The 27,964-nt window shown below is 35.9% G+C and overlaps 1 protein-coding gene across 2 annotated transcripts in view; it reads right to left on the reverse strand.

Moving 5' to 3' along the window:
* Positions 1-27,964, reverse strand: part of RASA2 (RAS p21 protein activator 2) — a 174,966-nt gene that overhangs the window by 99,235 nt on the left and 47,767 nt on the right. For both annotated transcript variants that reach the window (XM_037022944.2, XM_037022943.2), the window contains exons 4-5: positions 23,129-23,223; positions 7,664-7,740 (exon numbers count right to left, since the gene is read on the reverse strand). In XM_037022944.2, the coding sequence (XP_036878839.2) occupies positions 7,664-7,740; positions 23,129-23,223 (172 nt within the window). The remainder of the gene's footprint in view (positions 1-7,663; positions 7,741-23,128; positions 23,224-27,964) is intronic.

Here is a 27,964-nt window from a genome sequence, read left to right on the forward strand (position 1 = left end):
CTTAAGAGGAAAGTATATAGCAATCCAGGCATACCTAAAGAAGGAAGAACACACCCAAATGAATAGTCTAACGCCACAATTGGAAAAAGAATAACAAATGAGGCCTTACATCAGCAGAAGGAATGACATAATAAAGATCAGAGAAGAAATACACAAAACTGAGAAGACAAACACCAATAGAAAAAAATCAATGAAACCAAGAGCTGATTCTTTGAGAAAATAAACAAAATAGATAAGCCTCTAGCGAGACATAGTAAGAGAAAAAGAGAATCAACACACATCAACAGAATCAGAAATGAGAAAGGAAACATCACGGACGGACCCAACAGAAATACAAAGAATTATTAGAGACTACTATGAAAACCTATATGCTAAGAAGCTGGAAAACCTAGAAGAAATGGACAACTTCCTAGAAAAATACAACCTTCCAAGACTGACAAAGGAAGAAACACAAAATCTAAACAAACCAATTACCAGCAAAGAAATTGAAGCGGTAATCAAAAAATTACCCAAGACAAAAAAAAACCAGGCCAGATGGACTTACTCGAAATTTTATGAGACATACAGAGAAGACATAATACCCATTCTCCTTAAAGTTTTCCAAAAGATAGAAGAGGAGGGAATACTCCCAAACTCATTCTATGAAGCCAACATCACTCTAATACCAAAACCAGGCCAAGATGCCACCAAAAAAGAAAACTACAGACCAATATCCCTGATGAACGTAGACACAAAAATACTCAACAAAATATTAGCAAACCAAATTCAAAAATATGTCTAGAGGATCATACACCATGACCAAGTGGGATTCATCTCAGGGATGCAAGGATGGTACAACATTACAAAATCCATAAACATCATCTACCACATCAACAAAAAGAAGGACAAAAACCACATGATCATCTCCATAGATGCTGAAAAAGCATCTGACAAAATTCAACATCCATTCATGATAAAAACTCTCAACAAAATGGGTATAGAGGGCAAGTACCCCAAAATAATAAAGATCATATATGATAAACTCACAGCCAACATCATACTGAACAGTGTGAAGCTGAAAGTTTTTCCTCTGAGATCGGGTACAAGACAGGGATGCCCACTTTCCCCACTGTTATTTTATATAGTACTGGAGGTCCTAGCCACAGCAATTAGCCAAAACAAAGAAATGCAAGGAATCCAGATTGGTAAAGAAGAAGTTAAACTGTCACTATTTGCAGATGACATGATATTGTATGTAAAAAACCCTAAAGACTCCACTCCAAAACTACTAGAACTGATATCGGAATACAGCAAAGTGGCAGGGTACAAAATTAACACACAGAAATCTGTAGTTTTCCTATACACTAACAATGAACCAATAGAAAGAGAAATCAGGAAAACAATTCCATTCACAATGGCATCAAAAAGAATAAAATACCTAGGAATAAACTTAACCAAGGAAGTGAAAGACCTATACCCTGAAAACTATAAGACACTCTTAAAAGAAATTAAAGAGGACACTAACAAATGGAAACTCATCCCATTCTCGTGGCTAGGAAGAATTAATATCGTCAAAATGGCCATCCTGCCCAAAGCTATAAACAGATTTGATGCAATCCCTATCAAATTACCAACAACATTCTTAAACGAACTGAAACAAATAGTTCAAAAATTCATATGGAAACAACAAAGACTCCGAATAGCCAAAGCAATCCTGAGAAAGAATAAAGTGGGGTAGATCTCACTCCCCAACTTCAAGCTCTACTACAAAGCCATAGTCATCAAGACAATTTGGTACTGGCACAAGAACAGAGCCACAAACCAGTGGAACAGTTAGAGACTCCAGACATTAACCCAAACATATACGGTCAATTAATATATGATAAAGGAGCCATGGACATACAATGGGGAAAAGACACCCTCTTCAACAGATGGTGCTGGCAAACCTGGACAGCTACATGTATAAGAATGAAACTGGATCACTGTCTAACCCCATACACAGAAGTAAATTCAAAATGGATCAAAGACCTGAATGTAAGTCATGAAACCATAAATCTCTTAGAAAAAAACATTGGCAAAAGTCTCTTGGACATAAACATCAGCAACTTCTTCATGAACATATATCCCGTGGAAAGGAAAACAAAAGCAAAAACTAACAAGTGGGACTATATCAAGCTGAAAAACTTCTGTACAGCATAGGACACCGTCAATGGAACAAAACGGTACCCTACAGTATGGGAGAATATATTCGTAAATGACAGACACAATAAAGGCTTGACATCCAAAATATATAAAGAGCTCATATACCTCAACAAACAAAAAGCAAATAATCCAATTAAAAAATGGGCAGAGGAGCTGAACAGACAGTTCTCCAAAGAAGAAATTCAGATGGCCAACAGACACATGAAAAGATGCTCCACATCACTTGTCATCAAGAAATGCAAATTAAAACCACAATGAGATATCACCTCACACCAGTAAGGATAGCTGCCATCCAAAAGACAAACAACAACAAATGTTGGCGAGGCTGTGGAGAAAGGGGAACCCTCCTACACTGCTGGTGGGAATGTAAATTAGTTCAACCATTGTGGAAAGCAGTATGGAGGTTCCTCAAAATGCTCAAAATAGACTTACCATTTGACCCATGAATTCCACTTCTAGGAATTTACCCTAAGGATGCAGCACTCCAGTTTGAAAAAGTTAGATGCACCCCTATGTTTATCGCAGCACTATTTACAATAGCCAAGAAATGGGAGCAACCTAAGTGTCCATCAGTAGATGAATGGATAAAGAAGATGTGGTACATATACACATGGAATATTATTCAGCCGTAAGAAGAAAACAAATCCTACAATTTGCAACAACATGGATCGAGCTAGAGGGTATTATGCTCAGTGAAATAAGCCAAGCGGAGAAAGACAAATACCAAATGATTTCACTCATCTGTGGAGTATAAGAACAAAGGAAAAACTGAAGGAAAAATTAGCAGCAGAATCACAGAACCCACGAATGAACTAACAGTTACCAAAGGGAAAGAGACTGGGGAGAATGGGAGGGTAGGGAGGGATAAGGGCGGGGAAAAAGAAAGGGGCTATTATGATTAGCATGTATAATGTGGGGTGTGGGGGACAGGGGAGGGCTGTGCAACACAGAGAAGACAAATACTGATTCTACAACATCTTACTATGCTGGTGGACAGTGACTGTAACGGGATTTGTGGGGAAGTCTTGGGGTAGGGGAGAGCCTAATAAACATAATGTTCTTCATGTAATTGTAGATTAATGATATAACAACAACAAAAAAAACTCCTAGAAGAAAACACAGCCAAAAATCTCTTGAACATAAGAATCACAATTTTTTTTTCTGGATATGTCTCCCAGAGCAAGGGAAACAAAAGCAAAAATGAACTACATCAAACTAAAAAGCTTCTGTACAGCAAAGGACACAATCAACAAAACAAAAAGGCAACCAACCTAGATTATGGGAAAATATTTTCATAAATGATTTATCTCGTAAGAGGATAACATCCAAAATATATAAAGTCATATGATTCAACACCAAAAAATCAAATTATCCAATTAGAAAACAGGCAAAGGACCTGAACAGACACTTTTCCAAAGAAATACAAATGACCAATAGGCACATGAAAAGGTCTTCCTCACTGTTAATCATTAGGGAAATGGAAATCAAACCACAATGAGATATCACCTCACACCAGTTAGACTGGCCACTATCCAAAAGACAAGAAATAACAAGTGCTGGCAAGGATGTGGAGAAATGGGAACTACACTGTTGGTGGGAATGTAAATTGGTGGAGCCACTGTGGAAAGCAGTATGAAGGTTCCTCAAAAAATTAAAAATAGAAATACCATTATGACCAACTAACTACACTCTAACAGTTTATCAAAAGAAAACAAAATCTCTGATCCAAAAAGATATTTATGCACCCCTATGTTTATTGCCTCATTACCTACAACAGCCAAGATACAGAAGGAACCAAAGTTGGATAAAAATGTGGCACATACACAAGATGGAATATTATTCAGCCATAAAAAGAAAGAAATCCTGCCATTTGCGACAGCACAGATGGACCTAGATGGTATCATGCTAAGTGAAACAAGCCAGGTGGAGAAAGACAAATACCATGATTTCAGTTATTTGTGTAATCTAAAATCAAAACTAAACAAAATGAACAAAATGGCAGTAGGCTCACAGACTGAGAAGTGAGTGGTGGTTACCATCGGGGAGGGGTAGGGTGAATGAGTAGGGTAGATGAGGGGGATAAAGCTGCATAAAATTTCTATCATAATATAAGTTGGTCACAGGGATGGAAATGCAGCATGGAGAATATAGTCAATGGTTCTGTAATATCTTTGTATGTTGACAGACAGCAACTGCACTATTGGAGTGAGGATTTAATAATGTGTGCAACTACTGAATCACTGCACTGTATACCTGGGATCAATATAATATTGTACACCAAATACACTTTAATTAAAGAAAAAGCAAGTGGAAATTTTAGTACTTAAAGATACCACAATAAAAAACTCAATAGATGAGCTCAACAGGACAGAGGATAGAAGAGGAAAGAATCAATGAGCTTAAAGACAGAGCAACAGAAATTACCCAATACGAACAGTGGGAAATTAGATGAAAAGGAAAGACCTGTGGGGCTATAAAAGAGGATCTCACATTGCCACTGGAGTCTCAACATAAGAGAAAGATGCCAGAGCAAGTCAGTATTAGAGGGAAAAAAATGACTGAAAATTTCCCAAACTGGCAAGACTTAAACATACATGTTAAGGAATCTGAGTAACCACCCAGCAACATAAACCAAGAAATCTATGCCAAAATACATCACAAACTAAAGCACACAGAAAACTAAAGACAAAGGAAAAAATGTTAAAAGCAGCCAGACAAACTAGCACATTACCTGTACAGAAAGAAAAGAAAACAAGAATGAAGTGACTTTCTCATCAAAAACTATGGAAGTCAGAAGGAAGTGGGCCATTTTTCATGGGCTGAAAAACAGAACTGTCAACCAAGAATTCTGTATCCTGTACAATATCCTTCTGGAATGAAGGAAAAAACCCTGACATTTTCAGATGAAGGAAAACTAAAACGTGTCACTAGTAGACTAAAAGAATGGTAGGAGGAAAATTCTCCAAACATAAAAGACAGTCATAACAGGAAATAAATGAAATAATGCCTAAAGAGGGTGAACTATTGATATATTTAACAATGTGGGTGATTCTCAAAAGCATTATGCTGAGTAAAAGAAGCCAGACACAAAATACTACATATTATATGAATCTGTTCATATGATAATTTCTAAACGGCAAAGCTATAGGGACTGAAATCAGATCACGGTTGCCCAGATCTGGGTATAGGGAGCAGGGACTGAACACATCTCTGAGTAATGCCTTTTGATATAGTTTTGACTTCCGAAGTCACAGTCATAGTCTACATACTAAAAAAATAAAAGCCAGCCAGGAAGGATGGGGGAAAACAAAATTAAACTGAATACAAGCAATCTAAACCAACCCAAGTCACTGTATTTCAAATGCGGAACATAACCAAACTAGGTAGGGAAGGGAATAGTGGATAGAGGACCAACCCAAATACTTGTACTGTTTGCTCTCAGTTCAAGAGGGAAACTGCTAACAAACCTTGAATTGTTTTTACTTGTTTGTTTATTATTATTTTGGTATCATTAACATAAAATCACATGGGCAACACTGTGGTTACTAGATCACCCCCATATAATCAAGTGCCCACCACATACCCCATTAGTCATTTTCCATCAGCATAGTAAGATGCTAGAGTCATGAGTCTTCTCTGTGCTATACTGCCTTCCCCATGCCCCCACCCCCAACGTTATGTGTGCTAATCATAATGCCCTTTCTCCCTTCTCCCTTCCTTCCCACCCACCCTCCCCAGTCCCCTTCTCTTTGGTAGCTGTTAGTCCATTCTTGGGTTCTGTGAGTCTGCTGCTGTTTTGTTCCTTCAGTTTTTGCTTTGTTCTTATACCCCACAGATTAGTGAAATCATTTGGTACTTGTCTTTCTCCATCCGACTTATTTCACTGAGCATAATAACCTCTAGCTCCATCCATGTTGTTGCAAATGGTGGGATTTGTTTTCTTCTTTTGGCTCAATAATATTTCATTGTGTATGTGTATCACCTCTTCTTTATCTTTATCTATTCATCTACTGATGGACACAGGCTGCTTCCATATCTTGGTTATTGTAAATAGTGCTGCGATAAACATAGGAGTGCATATGTCTTTTTGAAACTGGGATCCTACATTCTTAGGGAAAATTGCTAGGAGTGGAATTCCTGGGACAAATGATATTTCTGTTTTTTGTTTTTTGAGGAACATGGTTGAACTAGTTTACATTCCCACCTTGAATTTTTTTTAGTAGGTGAATCCAAACTGAGGAACATTCAAAAAAATAATTGGCCTGTAGTCTTTCAAAAATCTCTCCACCATGAAAGGCAAAGAAAAGCTAAAAACCATTACAGGACATTAAAGAGACATGCCAATTAAATGTAATATATGATCTTGGATTGGATCCTTTCTTGGAGAGAAAAAAAATGTCTTAAAGGACAGTATCGGGACAGTTGACAAAAGTGAAATCTAGTAACTGTAGATTAAAGTATTGGAATATAATAACAATAGATTATACTTTTATTGCAACAATGTTAATTTTCCCAAATTTGATAATTGTAGTGCAGTTATTTAAGATAGTATTTTTATTCCTAGGAAATACACACTGATACAGTCAGGGTCATGATATATGCAACCTTTAAAAGAGTTCAGAAAAAATTAACAAAGTAATATTATATGTAGTATTTTATTTGTATATATATATATGAAAATATACAAACAAATATTTATATATTTAGAGATAGAAAGAATGTCTCAAAAGAGCTGAGGTATTCCTAATCAGGTGAATAAATTATGGTCTGGTACAGCAACAGGAGAGTAACATTTATCCTACTACCTAGCTCTAAGCTATTTTGAGTATGGTGGAAAACATAACCTCTGGATGAGAAGAGGAAACAATGTCTCAGTGGATATTATATTACCAGTTAAGATAAAGATAGAGAAAACATGCAGAAGAAGTCAGATATACACTAGTTTGTTGATAACTCAGAGGTAGTTTGCTGGATGAGAAGGAAAAGGTAGAGAATGGGTCAAAAGCAGATTTCCAGAAGAGTTAGATTAGCGTCTGGGTGATAAAAAATGACTCGAGGGCAAAAGAGGGATTCAAAGTAGGTGAGTCAATAGTGATAATTTCAAAGTAGGCATTTAGCTTTAGTTCTAAGCTCCCTAATTCTCCACTCTACGGTATCAGAGTCTCTAGAGGCCCTCCACTAGGGAGCCTTTCTAACTCCCTCCTGGATGGTAGTTAAGACATGTTTATCTGTGATCCTATAACACCCTACTGCTGCATCTACCATTTAACCCACATTCAATAAATATTAGTTGAATGATTTATTATAACCTGAATGGCCCAAATATGAAAATAAATGGAAATCAACTTAATAAAGGAATGGCATACCAGAATTTCATTTCTGAAAAAAGCTTTTAAGTATTTAGAATAAGGAGTGGCTTAAGATTCAAAGAATGTGAAATGGGTATTATTTCTACTGATTTTGGTAAAAGAAATATGCTTACTGTACAACAAGCTGCTGGCACACAGTTCCATTCTCTGTAATCAGTTCATTCAGTTTTAATTCAAGGTGAACTTTTCCCTGGAATAACAACAACAACAAAAAAGAAACTGAAGAGTTGATTTTACTGACAAAATATTGAAGGTATGTACTTTTTTCAAATGGTACCCATATTTATAATTCACTAAATATATATTAGTGATCCCTTGCACGTGGCTTTTTCTACATTAAGTACTTGTTAACTAACTAATAACCAAAAACACAGATCAAAATCAGAAAGACAGGAGTCAGCCAAATGCTTATATCAAAGATGATATTCACATCTAAGAATTTTATGCAGTTCAACAATTACTTATGTATCTCAATTATTATGGATTAAAAAGAAAGCTAACACTCATGTTTCAGGAGGTTTTGAGATAAAAGCAAATTATAAAATGTAGAATGTTTTTTCCAGAAAAGATAAACCATCAATAAGGACAGAGGCAGTATCATTAAAAGACAGAGAAATCATACAATTCTAAAACAATAAAACTTAAGTTAAAGCTGGTAATACCTAGTTTGTCAACACTTTTTTCAAATAATAAAGACTTATGGAATATCTACTATATTTTACAAAGCTCTGTAGGAGAGGGTAAGAATCCACAGAGGGTAAGAAGCCATTGCTCACAAGAAAGAAGCAACCTCACAACCAAGCTGGGGAGACAATAATCGAAAGATAACAATATATAACCAAGACCACTGATGAAAAAATGGGATACTGAAAATAAAGGAGTACTTTTTTAAGCAGCCATTAATAAATGGGTTTTTAAAAACTTCTGTAGCATACGTTTAAAGCAAACTATCAACTTCTCAAGAAACAAAGGCTTAGGAACAATATAATCAATTTGCTCCCTGCCACTGGTGATGAGCAATTCTAAACTGGTTATGAGCAATTCTGAACTGGTTAAGAATTAGTGCTAGATTGCCTTCACCCATCTGATAAGACAAATTCCCATGGTGCGAAGTGGAGATTTCAGGGGTTTGATATCTACAGGCTGATGACATAAGTAATTTCATCAGAGGTAGAAAACTTCATCATTTAGTCACTGTTCCTCTTCGGAACAACCCCTTTCAAACATTCTTTTGCAGAAATCTAACCTGAATGAGCCTCATTATTTTATGGAGATTTGTTACACAAGAGGGAATCTGAGGTCCACTAACCAAGATGCTCAGGGTTAGATGGAGAGTAAGTGATGAGATATAAACATTGATGGATCTCAACACAAAAGTATCCATGAGAAAGCTAAGCTCTAAAGAAATGAAGTCAGTCACCAATGGTGGTAAATTTAGTGGCTAGTGGGAATGAGAACTAAATTAAGCAAATCTTCCACTAAAATTCAAGGCACACGTATTTATAAAATCTTACATAATTTATAAAATAGGTCTTTCATTAGTCCTGCATTTAATATTCATAAAACTTCTACTACTCAAGTGTGACCTTGAAGAGGTCGATCACATGGAGTAATTTTTCCTATTACTCAACTAGAATTTTGAATCACGTTTGCTGTCACGTCAGCATGTGTGTGTCACTTGGTTAGTGACAACTGTAACAGCATTTGCATCCAAAGCAGTTTTACTATTTTTAACATCCATATATTTATGGCAGACATTGCATATTAAGATGGTACTAACAAATGTTTTTCAGGAAATGTCCAGGATCTACTTTATTTCTAAAACAATAAACCCTGTTAAAATAGAGCAGGAAAAATAATAATAGTATTCATTCACAACTGAAAATCATAGCACTACATCAAGTCAATCTTAGAAATAAAAAGACATTTAATGGGACTCTACCAGGAATCATAATCGAGTCAGTGCCTGCTAATATGTTAATTACTCCCTGTAGCAGTTAAACAAATGTTCCCTTGGCATTAGTCAACAATAACATAATTGTGTACTGACTCAAGAAAAGAGTGGGGACAGAACAGGTAGGCACAAGGCACGAAAATCAAAAACTACTATGAGTTAAATTACAAAAATTCTAATTTCTAAACTATAGAATCCTCCCTCACTGCATCTTTAACATGAACATATGTGCATGATAGTAACAGAAACAAGTTACAAAACAGAGTGCATAACATTATGTTAATTTGTAAAAATAAAATATACTATATAAAATTACTACAAGGCCATCTACTAAAACATTAATAGAAGTTACTCGTGGTTGGTCAGATTTCAGAGTTTTTCTTTTTGGACCTAATCTAGGTTTTTAAAATTTATATTAGAATTTCAGATTTTTTCTTTTTGGGCATCTAGGTTTTTAAAACTTATACTACCAATGTGGTTTCTTTTTTAGTGAAGAAAAATGAACAAAAAGCTTTTAAATTACTTGAAGCTACTTTTCAGTGTTAGGAACACAAATCTGTGAACATTTTAGAAAAATTATTTAGTTTTCCTTACTACATTCACCCCAAAATTTGGTTTTATTTGCATTTGTCATTTTATAGATTTGGCTTGAAGGAAAACAAGTTTTGTTTTTGGAAAGGGCAGTTATAAATTCAGCAAAACATTTCCTAGTCTCCTTGGAAGCCAGGGATACTGGCTAAAGTTCTGGCCAATGAAACATTAAATAAGTTGCTGGTGGGACATCCAAAGAAGCCTGTTGAAAGGGACTCCTAATTTCAGCAGTGGCCTGAGAGGCTGAAATGCTTAATCAAAGGTTTCTATGGCTCAAGGTACTGGGCATACAAAATTGGAGTCCAGAATGCACCAAGATAGAGTGGCCCTGGTAAACACCAAGACTTTCGGTTGAAACCTCTGAAAGACTATGCCTAAGGAGTAAGGGTAAACAACATAGATCAGCCTTTCCAAAGACTGAAACCTAGCCTGGAATCAGCTGAATCCTTAAGTGTGTTAAGATGAACTGCCTTTAGCCTAACCACATGACAAAAGCATTTCCTGAAGCTTCATATCACCCAAGGCTTCAAATTAACTCTAAAATTCCTCCTTTTTTAATGTCCAGCATTCCATCAAAAATTACAAAGCATGCCAGAAGACAAGATCAAATACCAACAAAAAACAAGCCTGAATAAAAAAAATTCAAAACTGACAAAAAGCAGATTTACAGAAGATGCAGATGTTGAAGTTAGCTGACAGAAGTTAAAATACCTGCCAAAAATATTTTTTTAGAAAACAAAATGAAAAACCCAGCAAAAACTGGAAACTATAAAATGTATCAAATGAAAAATTTAGAATTAAGCTACATAATAACCAAAACAAAGATGTACTTAACAGCAGATCAGCCAGATGAAAAGACAACTAGTGAAATGGTAGATTAGTCAGTAGAAAATATCCACAAAGAAGCACAAAGAGGGGGAAAGCATAAGAGACATATGAAACATGGGAAAAATGGTCTATGATTCATGTACTTATAGAGTCCCAGAAGAGAAGAGAAAGAATAGGGAAGACAAAAAAAAGATCAAGAGGGGGGTGGAGCCAAGATGGCGGCGTGAGTAGGGCAGTGGAAATCTCCTCCCAAAACCATATATATTTTTGAAAATACAACAAATACAACTATTCCTAAAAGAGAGACTGGAAGACAAAGGACAACAGCTAGACTACATCTACACCTGGGGGAACCCAGTGCCTCACGAAGGGGGTAAGATACAAGCCCTGGCCTGGCGGGACCTGAGCACCCCTCCCCCCAGCTCCCGTCGAGAGGAGAAGAGTTGGAGCAGGGAGGGAGAGGGACCCAAGGACTGCTGAACACCCAGCCCCAGCCATCTGCACAAGAGCACAGACACACACTGCGTGGGGTGCTGGATACTAGGGAAACAGGACAGTAAAACCTGCAAGTGGGTCCCCGCAGCCAACGCCCCAGGGACAAAGAAAAGTGAGTGCTTTTTGAAAGTCTTAAAGGGATAGGGACTCCACAGCTGGACGGAAGAATCCCGGGACACTTAGCTCAGCAGGTGGGAATCCTGGGGAACTCTAGGCGCCCTAACTCCTTGGGTGGCAGCACAGCTCGAAGGCCCCTCACAGCATTAAAGAGCCTCCCGCCCGTTTCCCCTCCGATGCGACTCTACCACATTGGGAGCAGCAGCCTGAGGCCAGCCAGACCCACAGCAATGCAGAGCTTACTCCATAGTGGCCGGGCAACAATCAGAGACCCCATCTGCACGCAGCCACCCAGCACAAGCCACTAGCAGTCGTTGTTCTCCCAGGAGAGGAAGGCCACAAACCAGCAAGAAGGGATGTTCTCCCAGCCGACACACGCACCAGCTCCCCAAAACTACCTCTATCGTCATGAAAAGGCAGAAGAATTTGATACAAACCAGACTAACCCAGACATCGTCCCCTGAGAAGGAATCTGGGGAGATAGATCTAACAAATCTTCCTGAAAAAGAATTCAAAATAAAGGTCATAACCATGCTGATGTATCTTCAGAGAAATACACAAGAGCTAAGGGATAAAGCCCAGAGGGAGATTAAAGAAATGAAACAATCTCTGGAAGGACTTAAGAGGACTGGATGAGGTGCCAGAGGTTATTAATGAATTGAAATCAGAGAAGAGGAACACAGAGAAGCTGATGCAGAGAGAAATAAAAGGATCTCCAGGAATGAAACAATATTAAGAGAACTGTGTGTGCAATCCAAATGTAACAATATCCACATTATAGGGGTACCAGAAGAGAGAGAAAAAGGGATAAAGTGTCTTTGAAGAAATAATTGCTGAAAACTTCCCCAAACTGGGGGAGGAAATAGTCGATCAGACCACAGAAGCCCACAGAGCTCCCAACAGAAGGGACACAAGGAGGACAACACCAAGACACATAATAATTAAAATGGCAAAGATCAAGGAAAAGGACAGAGTTTTAAAAGCAGCTAGAGTAAAAAGTTCACCTACAAAGGAAAACCCATCAGGCTATCATCAGACTTCTCAATAGAAACCTTACAGGCCAGAAGAGAAGGCATGATATATTTAATGCAATGAAACAGAAAGGCCTTGAACCAAGAATACTGTACCCAGCACATTTATCATTTAAATATGAAGGAGGGATTAAACAATTTCCAGACAAGCAAAAGTTGACGCAATTTACCTCACACAAACCACCTTTACAGGGTATTTTAGAGGAACTGCTCTAAACAGAGGCACTCCTAAGACTAAATAGATTTGACCAGAGAAAATAAAATCACAACAAAGAGAAAAGACCAACCAAATACCAACTAAAGGCAAAAAAATAAAATCAACTACCAATAAAAAGCAGCTAAAGGAAATACAAAAGAGCACAGAATAAAACACTTAACATATAAAGAATGGAGGAGGAGGAATAAGAAGGGAGAGAAATAAAGAATCATCAGACTGTGTTTATAATAGCTCAATAAGCGAGTTAAGTTAGACAGTAAGATAGTAAAGAAGCTAACCTTGAACCTTTGGTAACCACAAATCTAAAGCCAGCAATGGCAGTAAGTACATATCTTTCAATAATCACCCTAAATGTAAATGGACTGAATGCAGCAATCAAAAGACACAGAGTAATAGAATGGAAAAAAAGCAAGACCCATCTATATGCTGCTTATAAGAGACTTCCTTCAAACCCAAATACATGCACAGACTAAAAGTCAAGGGATGGAAAAAGATATTTCATGCAAACAACAGGGAGAAAAAGCAGGTGTTACAGCACTAGTATCAGACAAAATAGTAACAAGAGATAAAGAAGAAGGACATTACATGATAAAGGGCTCAGTCCAACAAGAGGATATAACCATTATAAATATATATGCACCCAACACAGGAGCACCAACATATGTGAAACAAAAACTAACAAAACTAAAGGAGGAAATAGAATGCAATGCATTCATTTTAGGAGACTTCAACATGCCACTCACTCCAAAGGACAGATACACCAGACAGAAAATAAGTAAGGACACAGAGGCACTGAACAACACACTAGAAGAGATGGACCTAATAGACATCTATAGAATTCTAAATCCAAAAGCAACAGGACACACATTCTTCTCAAGTGCACATGGAACATTCTCCAGAATAGACCACATACTAGGTCACAAAAAGAGCCTCAGTAAATTCAAAAAGACTGAAATTCTACCAACCAACTTTTCAGACTACAAAGGTATAAAACTAGAAATAAATTATACAAAGAAAACAAAAAGGCTCACAAACACATGGAGGCTTAACAACATGCTCCTAAATAATCAATGGATCAATGAACAAATTAAAATAGAGATCAAGAAATATATGGAAACAAATAACAACACAAAACCCCAACTTCAGTGGGACGCAGCAGAAGCAATCTTAAGAAGAAAGTATATAGCAATCCAGGCATACCTAAAGAAGGAAGCACAATCCCAAATGAACAGTCTAAAGTCACAATAATCACAATTGGAAAAAGAAGAACAAATGAGGCCTTACATCAGCAGAAGGAATGACATAAAAAAGATCAGAGAAGAAATAAATAAAATTGAGAAGAATAAAACAATAGAAAAAAAATCAATGAAACCAAGAGCTGGTTCTTTGAGAAAAAAAACAAAATAGATAAGCCTCTAGCCAAACTTATTAAGAGAAAAAGACAATCAACACACATCAACAGAATCAGAAATGAGAAAGGAAAAATCACGACAGACACAACAGAAATACAAAGAATTATTAGAGAATACCATGAAAACCTATATGCTAACAAGCTGGAAAACCTAGAAGAAATGGACAACTTCCTAGAAAAATACAACCTTCCAACACTGACCAAGGAAGAAACACAAAATCTAAACAGACCAATTATCAGCAATGAAATTGAAGCGGTAATCAAAAAACTTCCCAAGAACAAAACCCCCAGGCCAGATGGTTTTACCTCAGAATTTTATCAGACATACAGAGAAGACATAATACCCATTCTCCTTAAAGTTTTCCAAAAAATAGAAGAGGAGGGAATACTCCCAAACTCATTCTATGATGCCAACATCACCCTAATAACAAAACAAGGCATAGACCCACCAAAAAAGAAAATTACAGACCAATATCCCTGATGAACGTAGATGCAAAAATACTCAACAAACCGAATTCAAAAATATATCAAAAGGATCATACATCACGACCAAGTGGGATTCATCCCAGGGATGCAAGGATGGTACAACATTCGAAAATCCATCTACATCATACACCACATAAACAAGAATGACAAAAACCACATGATCATCTCCATAGATGCTGAAAAAGCATTCGACAAAATTCAACATCCATTCATGATAAACACTCTAAACAAAATGGGTACAGAGGGCAAGTACCTCAACATAATAAAGGCCATATATGATAAACCCACAGTTAACATCATACTGAACAGCGAGAGGCTGAAAACTTTTCCTCTGAGATTGGGAACAAGAAAGGGATGCCCACTCTCCCCACTGTTACTTAACATAGAACTGGAGGTCCTAGCCACGGCAATCAGACAAAAGAAAGAAATGCAAGGAATCCAGATTGGTTAAGAAGAAGTTAAACTGTCACTATTTGCATATGACATGATATTGTATGTAAAAAACCCTAAAGACTCCACTCCAAAACTACTAGAACTGATATCGGAACACAGCAAAGTTGCAGGATACAAAATTAACACACAGAAATCAGTGGCTTTTCTATACACTAACAATGAACCAATAGAAAGAGAAATCAGGAAAACAATTCCATTCACAATGGCATCAAAAAGAATAAAATACCTAGGAATAAACCTAACCAAAGAAGTGAAACACCTCTACCCTGAAAACTGTAGGACACTCTTAAGAGAAATTAACAAATGGAAACTCATCCCATGGTCTTGGCTAGGAAAAATTAAAATCGTCAAAATGGCCATCCTGCCCAAAGCAATATACAGATTTGATGCAATCCCTATCAAATTACCAACAGCATTCTTCTACAAACTGGAACAAATAGTTCAAAAATTCATATGGAACCACCAAAGAACCCAAACAGCCAAAGCAATCCTGAGAAGGTAGAATAAAGTAAGGGGGAAGTTCTCGCTCCCCAACTTCAAGCTCTACTACAAAGCCACAGTAATCAAGACAATTTGGTTCTGGCACAAGAACAAAACCACAGACCAGTGGAAAAGAATGGAGACTCCAGACATTAACCCAAACATATACGGTCAATTAATATATGATAAAGGAGTCATGGACATACAATGGGGAAAAGACAGCCTCTTCAACAGATGGTGTTGGCAAAACTGGACAGCTACATGTATAAGAATGAAACTGGATCACTGTCTAACCCCATACACAGAAGTAAATTCAAAATGGATCAAAGACCTGAATGTAAGTCATGAAACCATAAATCTCTTAGAAAAAAGCATTGGCAAAAGTCTCTTGGACATAAACATCAGCGACTTCTTCATGAACATATCTCCCCGGGCAAGGGAAACAAAAGCAAAAATGAATTAAGTTGGACTACATCAAGCTGAAAAGCTTCTGTAAAGAAAAGGACACCATCAATAGAACAAAAAGGTACCCTACAGTATGGGAGAATATATTCATAAATGACAGATTCGATAAAGGGTTGACATCCATAATATATAAAGAGCTCACACACCTCAACAAACAAAAAGCAAATAATTCTATTAAAAAATGGGCAGAGGAGCTGAACAGACAGTTCTCCAAAGAAGAAATTCAGATGGCCAACAGACACATGAAAAGATGCTCCACATCGCTAGTTATCAGAGAAATGCAAATTAAAACCACAATGAGATATCACCTCACACCAATAAGGATGGCTACCATCCAAAAGACAAACAACAACAAATGTTGGTGAGGATGTGGAGAAAGGGGAACCCTCCTATACTGCTGGTGGGAATGTAAATTAGTTCAACCACTATGGAAAGCAGTATGGAGGTTCCTCAAAAAGCTCAAAGTAGAAATACAATTTGACACAGGAATTCCACTCCTTGGAATTTACCCTAAGAATGCAGCAACCCAGTTTGAAAAAGACCGATGCACCCCTATGTTTATCGCGGTACTATTTACAATAGCCAAGAAATGGAAGCAACCTAAGTGTCCATCAGTAGATGAATGGATAAAGAAATGTGGTACATATACACAATGGAATATTATTCAGCCATAAAAAGAAAACAAATCCTACCATTTGAAACAACATGGATGGAGCTAGAGGGTATTATGCTCAGTGGAATAAGCCAGGTGGAGAAAAACAAATACCAAATGATTTCACTTGTATGTGGAGTATAAGAACAAAAAAAAAAAACAACTGAAGGAACAAAACAGCAGCAGAATCACAGAACCCAAGAATGGACTAACAGTTACCAAAGGGAAAGGGACTGGGAAGAATGGGTGGGAAGGGAGGGATAAGGTTGGGGAACAAGAAAGGGTGTATTATGATTAGCATGTATAAGTTGGTGGGGGCATGGGGAGGGCTGTGCAACACAGAGAAGACAAGTAGTGATTCCAGAACATCTTACTACGCTGATGGACAGTTACTGTAATGGGTTTTGCTGCAGGGACTTGGTGAAGGGGGCACCCTAGTAAACATTATGTTTTTCATGTAATTGTAGATTAATGATAACAAAAAAAAAAAAGATCAAGAGACAGTTGCCTGGAATTTTCCAAAACCAAAGACATCAAGGCAGATTGAAAAGCCCCTGACAACACCCAAGTAGGATTAGTTGGAAGAACACCACATATAGGAATGGCATAGTAAAACTGCTGAAATCAGAATATAAAGAGAAAATCCTAAAAGCAACCAAAAAAACAGATATTACCTATAAAGAAGTAACGATAAGACTGACAAGGGACTATGACTGATGGTAACATGCATTGTGGTTCAGTCCACAACTTCTTTCTTATTATCCAATCTTCTAAGCAGGTTCAATGACAAAATAGTACACCTTTTATACATGTCAGAAAATATTGGAAGATCATGTATCTGGCACTGTATTCTATAATTTCAATTAAAAATAAATAAATTCTTGGAAGGTATTATTTTATGTGAATTTCACAGTATTGATTATGTTAGGATGATATATGCAATTATATCACATTAATCTGTGTGAGGCAGCATATTTTAAAAACACTGGTCTGTCTGAAGGCTTAATATTTTATATGTTAATTTTATTTCAATTACTTTTACAAAAATGTCACACAGAAAAATCTGTGATTATTTTAATTTTATATTATATATATTCCTGGTGCCGTATAGAAGCTATGTGAATTTCTGCATATAGTTTAGGAAACTCAGATACATATAGGTATTTGGGAATACGCTTAAAGTCCTTGAGTCTAAACATTTTTTTTTAGCCTTTACCATAAAACACTAAATTGTAACAACTATTCCACATAAAGAACTCAATATATTTCAACTGGTAAATATTTTTCTTCATATGAGGGGGGAAAAAAATCCCAATTTCTACATTTCTTACAGGTGTTTTTTATATATACCAATTGACTCCATAAATCATTTTGGATACAACTGCAAGTCAGGTGAAAAACAAAATAAAGATTTTACCTAGTATCTCTTATTTATGGATACATCTGTTTTTCTCTTGAAAGAAGAAATTAATTTCTTTATTCTCCTTAAAGAATATAAATTTATTCTCCTTAAATACTTCTACTTAAAGTATTATTTACTACAATCTAGAATGGCTCATTCCTTTGTTATTTCATGTTTATAAATTCACAAATGAAGTTTTTAAAAATCACCTGCAATAATGAATTATACCTTTAACATATATTATGTCTTAATTGGGCATTTAAAGAATTTGATATGTGCTTTATTAGCTATAATCATTTCATTTCTTTTCAATGCTTATTTAAATTGGTAAACCATACTGCACATACACAAAAACTTATAAGACAATGAATACCTTTTGGCATAATCCAGAAATCCGAGACAAGCTTATTGGTAAAGATTTATTAATTAATTACATCAAAAGGATGTGATTGACAATACATCTGGATTTACTGCTTGTACAAGTTTTGTGAGACAAACACCTTTAATTAACAAGAACACCAACCTCCCTATGAGATTTTGATTTAATCAGTTTTATGTAAAGGCATACTCTTTATAATAGCACCTGAGAAATAAAGGAAAAATTCTTGAAGCCTGTTGTGAGTTCCAGGACCAAAGAGCTAAACAGCATGGCTGTAGATCACCAAAGTCAAAAGAAGATTTTTAGGAAGGGGCACCAACACAACCCATGTTAACTTCACTTGTGCAGCAAAGAATATAGAGAAAGAACACCAAGTGAAGTAGGATGATAACCAGGAAGAGAATGCTACAAAAAATAGTGACTGGTCAGTAGTATCAAAAGCTGCTCAAAGTCATTTAACAGGAGGACTGAAGAATGTCCACTAGATTTAGTGACACAATGTCATAGGTAACATCAGTAAGAGTCTCTGAGCCATTGTGGGGTCTGAAGGCAGATTAGAGTGGGTTGAGGAGATTCAATCCAGAGAGAAAAACTGCAAAAAAAAAAAGTGGACAAAAATGGCCTCATGAAATATTTATTAATAGTATCCTGAATGTTTGAAAAGAAAACTGAAAATATTAGCATTAACAGCAATGTTAAAGCATTTGGGAAACAAATCAAGGTAAGAGATTAGTGTTCTCAGCAATTTTTTCATTCTTGATGTAAAACCCATTTTACTACTATTGTGACCTTTTCATTTGAGGGCTAAATTACATTTCTTCATATGCTTCTTCCCTAGAATTTTAGAACAGAAGGGAATCCTATATATTGCAGTTCTCTTTTCATAGACGAAGATCCTTAGACAATAACAAGTTAAACAATTATTGTGGGTACAAATGCCAACTAGTGGTAGAGCTAGGAAATCAAACATCTTCCCTCTGAAGTAGAGATACCAATCATTTCCTCTACCCAAACCCTTTTCTTTTCTTACCCAGAGCCCCAAAGTGGACTGCTCTACAGTGATTTTAACCCCCAGTCATATCAAATTAGACTACAGTGGACATCTGATACAAATTTGGCCAAATTCTCTCTGAATAGTAACAGAACTGACCTCAGATCTTAAGAGAGTGAGGTGACTGTATGGTCATGTAGACGCAAAGGCTGATGTGACATTTTTTTAAAGCTGTCAACAAGAGATTAGAGTGCATTTACAGAAAGAAGCAGGAAGGAGAGACATATATATAGTCTCCCTTAGACATACAAAAAGAATACAATGGAATCAAATCAATAATGTTTTTTTCTTTCCCTCTCATTTTACAAAGTGAATAGTTATTAAAACGAGAGGGAAAGAAGAAAACACTATTTAAACAATGAGCATTTTCACCCAGAGTTCAGAGAGCATATGGGTAGGGACCAATGAACCCCTGGCTCTCAGTTCCCATAGGCTTTTTGCAGTATATTCAGTGATACTGTGTGGAAGTCTACAGTTTAAGGATACAGTACAAATTTCTCATTTTTCATTTATTGTGGTCCCAAATGCAAGCCAACTATTTTATGTCATGGTCAACCAAAAACAAACAAACTACCCAATATTTTAGTATACTTTATGAGAAATTAATCTTTTCCAAAATAATCTTTACTATGTGAATTGCATCTAGGCTATTACTATAAGAACCTAGCCTCTTAAAATGCAATTCCTCTGTAAATGCCTGACAGCTTTCTAGGTCTCACTGGCCATAATGAAGTTCCTGTAACTAAACTCTAAGAAGTTCCCTAGGAAGTTTCTAATGCTCCTCCCTTTTCTTTGAGCTAATTTAAATAGGCTTCTGTTCTTTATACTCAGATGTTCCCTAAGTGAGCCTCCCAATAATCTCTGTTGAAGCCTTTTTATGACCAACAGTACAGAATAGTGGAAGGCAGTAAAGCACTGTGGTTAGAATTGTATAATCAGTCAAAATCTCTATTGAATCACGGCTCTATCACTTAATAGTTCTGTGCCTTTGGAGACCTCATTTAACCTCTATGAATCCATTTTCCATTTCTGTAAAATGGATGCAATGCTATCTTCACCTCATAAAGCTATTCTGAAGATTAAATGAGATCACATATATTAAATATTTCATACTATGCTTCATATATATTGTTACAATTACTAAGAGTAACTCCTAGATTGAATTCCTGACAACTCAAATTTCCTCACAGCTTTCATCTGTGGCTCCACCAATTGCTCTTACTTCCCTATTTTGGTAAAATCTTACAAAATTTATGCAAGTAAAAAAAATTATTAACAAAGTAGAATTTGCATGACTCATAGGCTGCTCTTCTATCTTTCCTACATTCACCAAGTTAATTTAGTATTCCTAAATACATTTTGGGGCCAAACAACATTATTTCCAATGGTACCATATTATCCTGAAAGGCATTATGCCTCCCTTCCACCCCTGAAGTACTCCTGAAATTTTAAATAGTGAGTAGATCTTTCTAGCTAAGTATCATTTAAGACAAAAGAGCTATAAAAGTTACTAAATCATGTTTACAAAAATAACTTAGAGCAAATAAAAAATGTTGACATAGTATCTAACATTTAAATGCTGTTTCCAGAATTTTCATGTTTCAGAGATAAGTTTTAAAAATACCATGAAATAAAAGACTGTCACCCAGTATTCTCTAATACCATCTCCAAGAATTACATAGAATATTCCATAGAGATTTCTATTTTCTGAGAGCTGGGGCCCTGTCTTGCCAGAAGGTTTCAGCCCCAGGTAGTTCGCTATGGAGTCAGTGAGACCAAGAAATGACAAATGCAAAGTTCTTATGGTAAAAAGGTTTATACTGGCTTTATTCTCCTGGTGTAGGACCAGCACTAGGATCATGTTTACATCCAGCAGTCTGCAGGTCTGTAATACACCTCCATCTCCGCCTTGCCCAGAGGATTGGGCAGAACTCTTTATATAGTGACTCAGTCAGTAATAGCTTATTGCCTACAGGACTGGAAGCAGTCACCTAGCAGTAAGCCAATTACATCCTCAAGTAGTTTAGGATCACGTGAGGACCCTGGCCACAGGAACTTACCCACAGATCCTTAAATCTTTAGCAAATTTATTATACTAGCCATAGGAAAAAGAATGGACTTTAATAAACTACATCTTAAAGTAATCCTCCAAATTCATTTTTGACAAAATTCTCAAAGCTTATTCTTATCTTGCTTTTTGTTAAAACTATTAAAAAGAAAAACTGGTACTTAATCAATATCTTAAGTTGTATTATGGAATGACCACCTGATCAACTGGGGGTTAACAGATATTTTGCATTTGTAAAGCAATTAACAGCCTTCAAAATACCCTTGAAGATATTTAATACTCACAGTTATATCAGTCAACATGCCACTTTTATTCCCATTTTACAGAAATAAAATTCAAGGTCAGTAAAGTAACTATATTTGAAAATTAGGACCTAAATTTTCTGACTTCTAGTTTAAAACCCTTTCCACTTCATCAAATTTCCTCTCATCTGATCATTTACCATAATGTCTAATTGGGATCTAGATAACAGAGTCAAGTGGAAAGAAAGAACAATAAATGGGATAGAGTAGATCAAACAAGAAAAGTTTCCATTATATTTTGTACTTAAAAGAGGTTTTAATATACAAATACTTAATTTTTGAGATTTTAATCAAAGAGAATGTTTGAGAAGTTAAGAGGCAACAGAAATACTGGTACTTTATTTGTAAACATCTGTGGGTGTATGTGCAGCACTTTTTGTCTTAAACTTCTGTTTGAGTCACAGTAGCAAATTATAACTTCTGTTAGAGAGGAAGAATTCTGCTTGCAGTTATGCCTCAGGAAATGGTTTCACAATCCTTACTGTATTTTATAAATATATAGGGCTACTCCTCCAAAAAAAGGATCGCCTTTAGACAGAAACAACAATTTCTAAAAGCAACTAAGACTTTTCAGAAACAACAGAAAGTTATAACTACATGGCTAAACTTACATCTTTACTGACATGTAGAATCTACAAAACCTCTTATTTTGGCAAGATAAAAGAAGAGCTTTAAAATGTAACGATACCCTTTCAAAAACAAGAAAGGTGAACAACAGGAAGGGTGGATATGGGAATTAAGACTGCATGGTGGGCTCAGATATGGTTTGAAATGATAACATTTCCCAAGTCTAGCTTATTAGAGAGTAAACAGCATCCTGGTCAGAACAGATGAAATCACAAACTTCTAGGACTGTCCTCAAAATCAGAGTTAATAAACATATTTTTTCACACAGAACCTCTCCCCCATCTAAAAAAATTAGTAATTGCTACTGTGGCTCAGACAAAAGAACCAAAGTAGTGAAAAAAATGTCCTGGTAATATAGCCTCCCCAAACGCATACATGCATGTGCATTATTCTTGAACATGTGGCAAGGCATTTCCTTCCAGCTATGCAGTACCCAAAGGTCTTTAATTTTGGTGCCAGAATTTAAAATAAGCTACAATAAGCTCTGTCTGTATAAACTTGTATAATTTGTTTTTCACTCACTTTCTGTGTGTGACAATCTCTTACATCACTTAAGCCTTAGTATTTACCTGAACCTCTGAATTGGAGTCAACAGGCTGTAACAAAAACCAAGTTTCTTTGCCACTATGGTTACACAAGTCTTCTTTTTTGATGGCTACTTTTCCTAAAGGAAATAAGTAAAACAGTATGAGGAAACATATTTTATATAATCATTAGTACTGTTATCCATAATACTTTGTAGAAAATACTTTAAAATAATTTATACCTATTGATATTTAAAAAATCCATTTTTATAAAGCACTTTTCTATATTATAAAGAATGAAAAAGGGTCTCATTTCCCCTTACTCCCTGGTAGACCTTCCTCTGGGTCATTTTGAATCAGGGGATTAGACAAAAACTCATTTGTATTTACATGCAACCGCATTTTTAGTACTTATTCAGATTCATGTTTCACCCAGAGTCCATCCATTGTAAGAAGAAACTTACAATGAGAGTCAAACTAATTCTTCCAATTCTTTAATACAATGAATAAACTGTATGTTCTGTCTGAGCAGACATATCTGCATTTAATGAGTCTGTAAATTCTAATTAAGACAAAAAGAAAAATAGTATCAAACAGCATTGACAATACTGAAAACTGACTTAAAAATTACAGGAGATTACAATTTCATTAAAAATCTTTTGTCAAAAAAATGTAAATTCTGCTTATGTTAATACATACAAAAAAATTAGGGCAGCTCCCTATCTCTCAGGGAAAGATACAGTACAATGAACAAAGTAGTATGAAAGGAAGAAACAGAAATGTTATTATAATGAAGTATTTGCCATCTTGGTATAAAGTGTTTTCCTCCCTCAATTCAAGTTTTAAAAAAGTAGACATAGTTTTGCCTATGACTGGTAATTTATTCCAAGATTCTACACAAAAGCTTCAACAAAGGATAAATAATAAAGTCACAAACAGTTCACTTTATCAAATAAGAATTTTTATTATACTATTATACTTCATACCTTTTCACTGATAACCTATCTTGGTCTTTTAGTTCAACATTTAAAAACTTCTACAGTAAGAAATTTTTGGAAAGATGTCAATTTTTGTGTATTAAGTGGAAAGGAAAGATATGAGAGGAAAATAAGCCCAGAAAAACTACCTTTAAAATATTATTCTAGAGTTAAATAGTGATTGTTGCATGAGTCTGTGAATATACTAAAAAACCACTGTATCATACACTTTGAAAGGCTGAGCTAAGGGTATGTGGATTATATTATCTTAATTAAACTGTTATTTAAAACATTTAGCCATATTAAAACTTTTGATAAGCTTCTCTTCCTATTGACTTGGAACTAAAACTACAAAGACTACCTATATACATGTAATTTTAAGGAAAATATTAAAATACACAGAACATATATTCCCATTAGAGTGGCAACCATATTAACATATAACTTAAAAGGAAAACTACTGAAAATTCATCAACTGTATCTATTAACACATGAACTTTAAAATATGTAAAATTTTAGAGTTAATACACTGGCTCTCATAACAAGTATGAATCATTTCAATTTCTTTTAAATACACTGGATGGAATCTAATGTAAAGGCCAAAATCTTTGTGTGAATATATAACATTTATATAGTTCTTTCAACTCTTGTAGGAAGTGACATTAGAAAAGTAGTATGTTTTAGCCTTTCTTGGCTAAATTTAAGATACAAAATGATGGAAAAATAGAAATTCTTCAGGTACTGAATATATAGATTGAAAACCAAATACCGAATTCAGGCACTAACGGGAACACCTGACTTGTTTTTTTGTTTTTATTTCTTTTTTGCTGAAGTACAGTTAATATACAATATTATACTGGATTCAAGTATACAACACAGTAATTCAACAGTCACCCACATCTAACTTGTTCATACTGCTGAAGGAGGTTAGGTTAAGAACAAAATCATATACATCTCTTGAATGTTTTACCTATGGATTATATCAAATGCCTGGCAAATCAATATCATACTACAAATGGTTTAGCATACAGAATTATGACAAAGTATTCAATATTGTATGTCACCAATAATTACAATTACCACAATTCTATCAAGTAGTTCCACAGTGACTCCACACGACATAAATGTTAAGGCAATGTATAATAGCTTGACACATGTATATACATACACATGTACATACACAAATAGATCTATCATCCTACAGCTGAAGTTCTTACATTTTGAAAAACTCAACTCTCCCTTTAAGAATCTTGGCATTGGTGGAAGAGCCAAGATGGCAGTGTGAGTAGGACAGCGGAAATCTCCTCCCAAAACCCTGTATATTCTTTAAAATACAACAAATATAAGTATTCCTAAAAGAGAGACCAGTGGATACAGTACAACAGCCAGGCTACATCTACATCTGCGAGAACTCAGCATCTCCTGAAGGAGTAAGATACAAGCCGTGGGGCAGGATCCAAGCGCTCCTCCCACCCCAGCACCCCACAGGAAGAAAGGAGTCGGAACGGAGAGGGAGTGGAAGCCCAGGACTGCTAAAATAACCAGCTCTAGTAATCCCCACTGGGAACGCGCACACACACATTGCATGGTGTGCTCAATATCAGGGAAATGGAAAAGTAAAACTTGCGAGCAGGTACCGCAGCTGACTCCCCAGGGACAAAAGAAAACCGAGTGCTTTTTGAAAGTCTTAAATGGAGCAATATTGCATTATAGGGGTACCAAAAGAAGAAGAAGAGAGAAAAAGGAATAGAAAGTGTCTTTGAAGAAATAATTGCTGAAAACTTCCCCAAACTGGGGAGGAAATAGTTTCTCAGACCATGGAAGCCCACAGAACTCCCAACACAAGGGACCCAAAGAGGACAACAGCAAGACATGTAATAATTAAAATGACAAAGATCAAAGACAAGGACAGAATATTAAAGGCAGCTTGAGAGAGAAAAAAGGTCACCTACAAAGGAAAACCCATCAGGCTATCATCAGACTTCTCAGCAGAAACCTTACAGGCCAGAAGAGAATGACATGATATATTTAATGCAATGAAACAGAAGGGCCTTGAACCAAGAATACTGTATCCAGCACGATTATCATTTAAATATGAAAGAGGGATTAAACAATTCCAAAACAAGCAAAAATTGAGGGAATTTGCCTCCCACAAACCACCTCTAAAGGATATTTTAAAGGGACAGCTCTAGATGTAAGTATTCTTAAGGCTAAACAGATGTCACCAGAGAAAATAAAATCACAACAAAGAAAGCAGACCAACCAAATACTAACTAAAGGCAAAAAATAAAATCAACTACTCACAAAAGCAGTCAAAGGAAACACAAATGAGTACAGAATAAAATACCTAACATAAAGAATGGAGGAGGAGGAATAAGAAGGGAGAGAAATAAAGAATCATCGGCCTGTGCTTATAATACCAGAAGTGAGTTAAAGGTAGACTATTTACATAGTAAAGAAGCTACCCTTGAACCTTTGGTAACCACGAATCCAAAGCCTGCAATGGCAATAAGCACATATCTATCGATAATCACCCTAAATGTTAAGGGACTAAATGCACCAATCAAAAGACACAGAGTAACACGATGGATAAAAAAGGAAGACCCATCTATATGCGGCATACAAGAGACTCACTTTAAACCCAAAGCCATACACAGACTAAAAGAGAAGGGATGGAAAAAGATATTTCACGCAAAAAATAGGGAGAAAAAAGCAGGTGTTGCAGTACTTGAATCAGACAAAATAGACTTCATAACAACAAAAGTAAGAAGAGATAAAGAAGGACATTAAATAATGATAAAGGGGTCAGGCCCACAAGAGGATATACCCATTATAAGGATATTCGCACCCAACACAGGAGCACCTAGACATGTGAAACAAATACTAAAAGAATTAAAGGGGGAAATACAATGCAATGCATTCATTTTAGGAGACTTCACCACACCACTCACTCCAAAGGACAGAACAATCAGACAGAAAATACGTAAGGACACAGAGGCACTGAACAACACACTAGAACAGACTGACCTAACAGACATCTACAGAACTCTACACCCAAAATAAGCAGGATACACATTCTTCTCAAATGCACACAGAACATTTTCCAGAACAGACCACATACTAGGCCACAAAAAGAGCTTCAGTAAATTCAAAAAGATTGAAATTCTACAAACCAACATCTCAGATCACAAAAGTATAAAACTAGCAATAAATTGTACAAAGAAAACAAAAAGCCTCACAAACACATGGAGGCTTAATAACATTTTCCTAAATAATCAGTGGATCAATGATCAAACTAAAACAGGCATCAAGCAATATATGGAGACAAATGACAACAACAGCACAATGCCCCAACTTCTGTGGGACAAAGCAAAGGCAGTTCTCTAAGAGGAAAGTATGTAACAATCCAGGCCTACTTAAAGAAGGAAGAACAATCCCAAATGAACAGTCTAAAGTAACAACTATTAAAACTGCAAAAAGAAGAACAAATGAGGTCCTAAGTCAGTAGAAAGAGGGACATAATAAATATTAGAGCAGAAATAAATAAAATTGAGAATAAAATAGAATCACTGAGAGCAAGAACTGGTTCTTCAAGAAAATAAACAAAGTAGATAAACCCCTAGCCAGACTTATCAAGAAGAAAAGACAGTCTACACACATCAACAGAATCAGAAAGGAAAAATCTTGAAGGACACCACATAAATACAAAGAATTATTAGAGAATACTATGAAAATCTGTATGCTAACAAGCTGGATAACCCAGAAGAAACGGACAACTTTCTAGAAAAATACAACCTTCCAAGGCTGACCCAGGAAGAAACAGAAAAATTAACAGGCCAATTACTGGCAATGAAATTGAATCAGTAATCAAAAAACTACTCAAGAACAAAACATGTGGGCCGCA

Source organism: Manis javanica, chromosome 3, assembly GCF_040802235.1.
Source record: "Manis javanica isolate MJ-LG chromosome 3, MJ_LKY, whole genome shotgun sequence".
NCBI classification, from domain to species: Eukaryota; Metazoa; Chordata; class Mammalia; order Pholidota; family Manidae; genus Manis; species Manis javanica.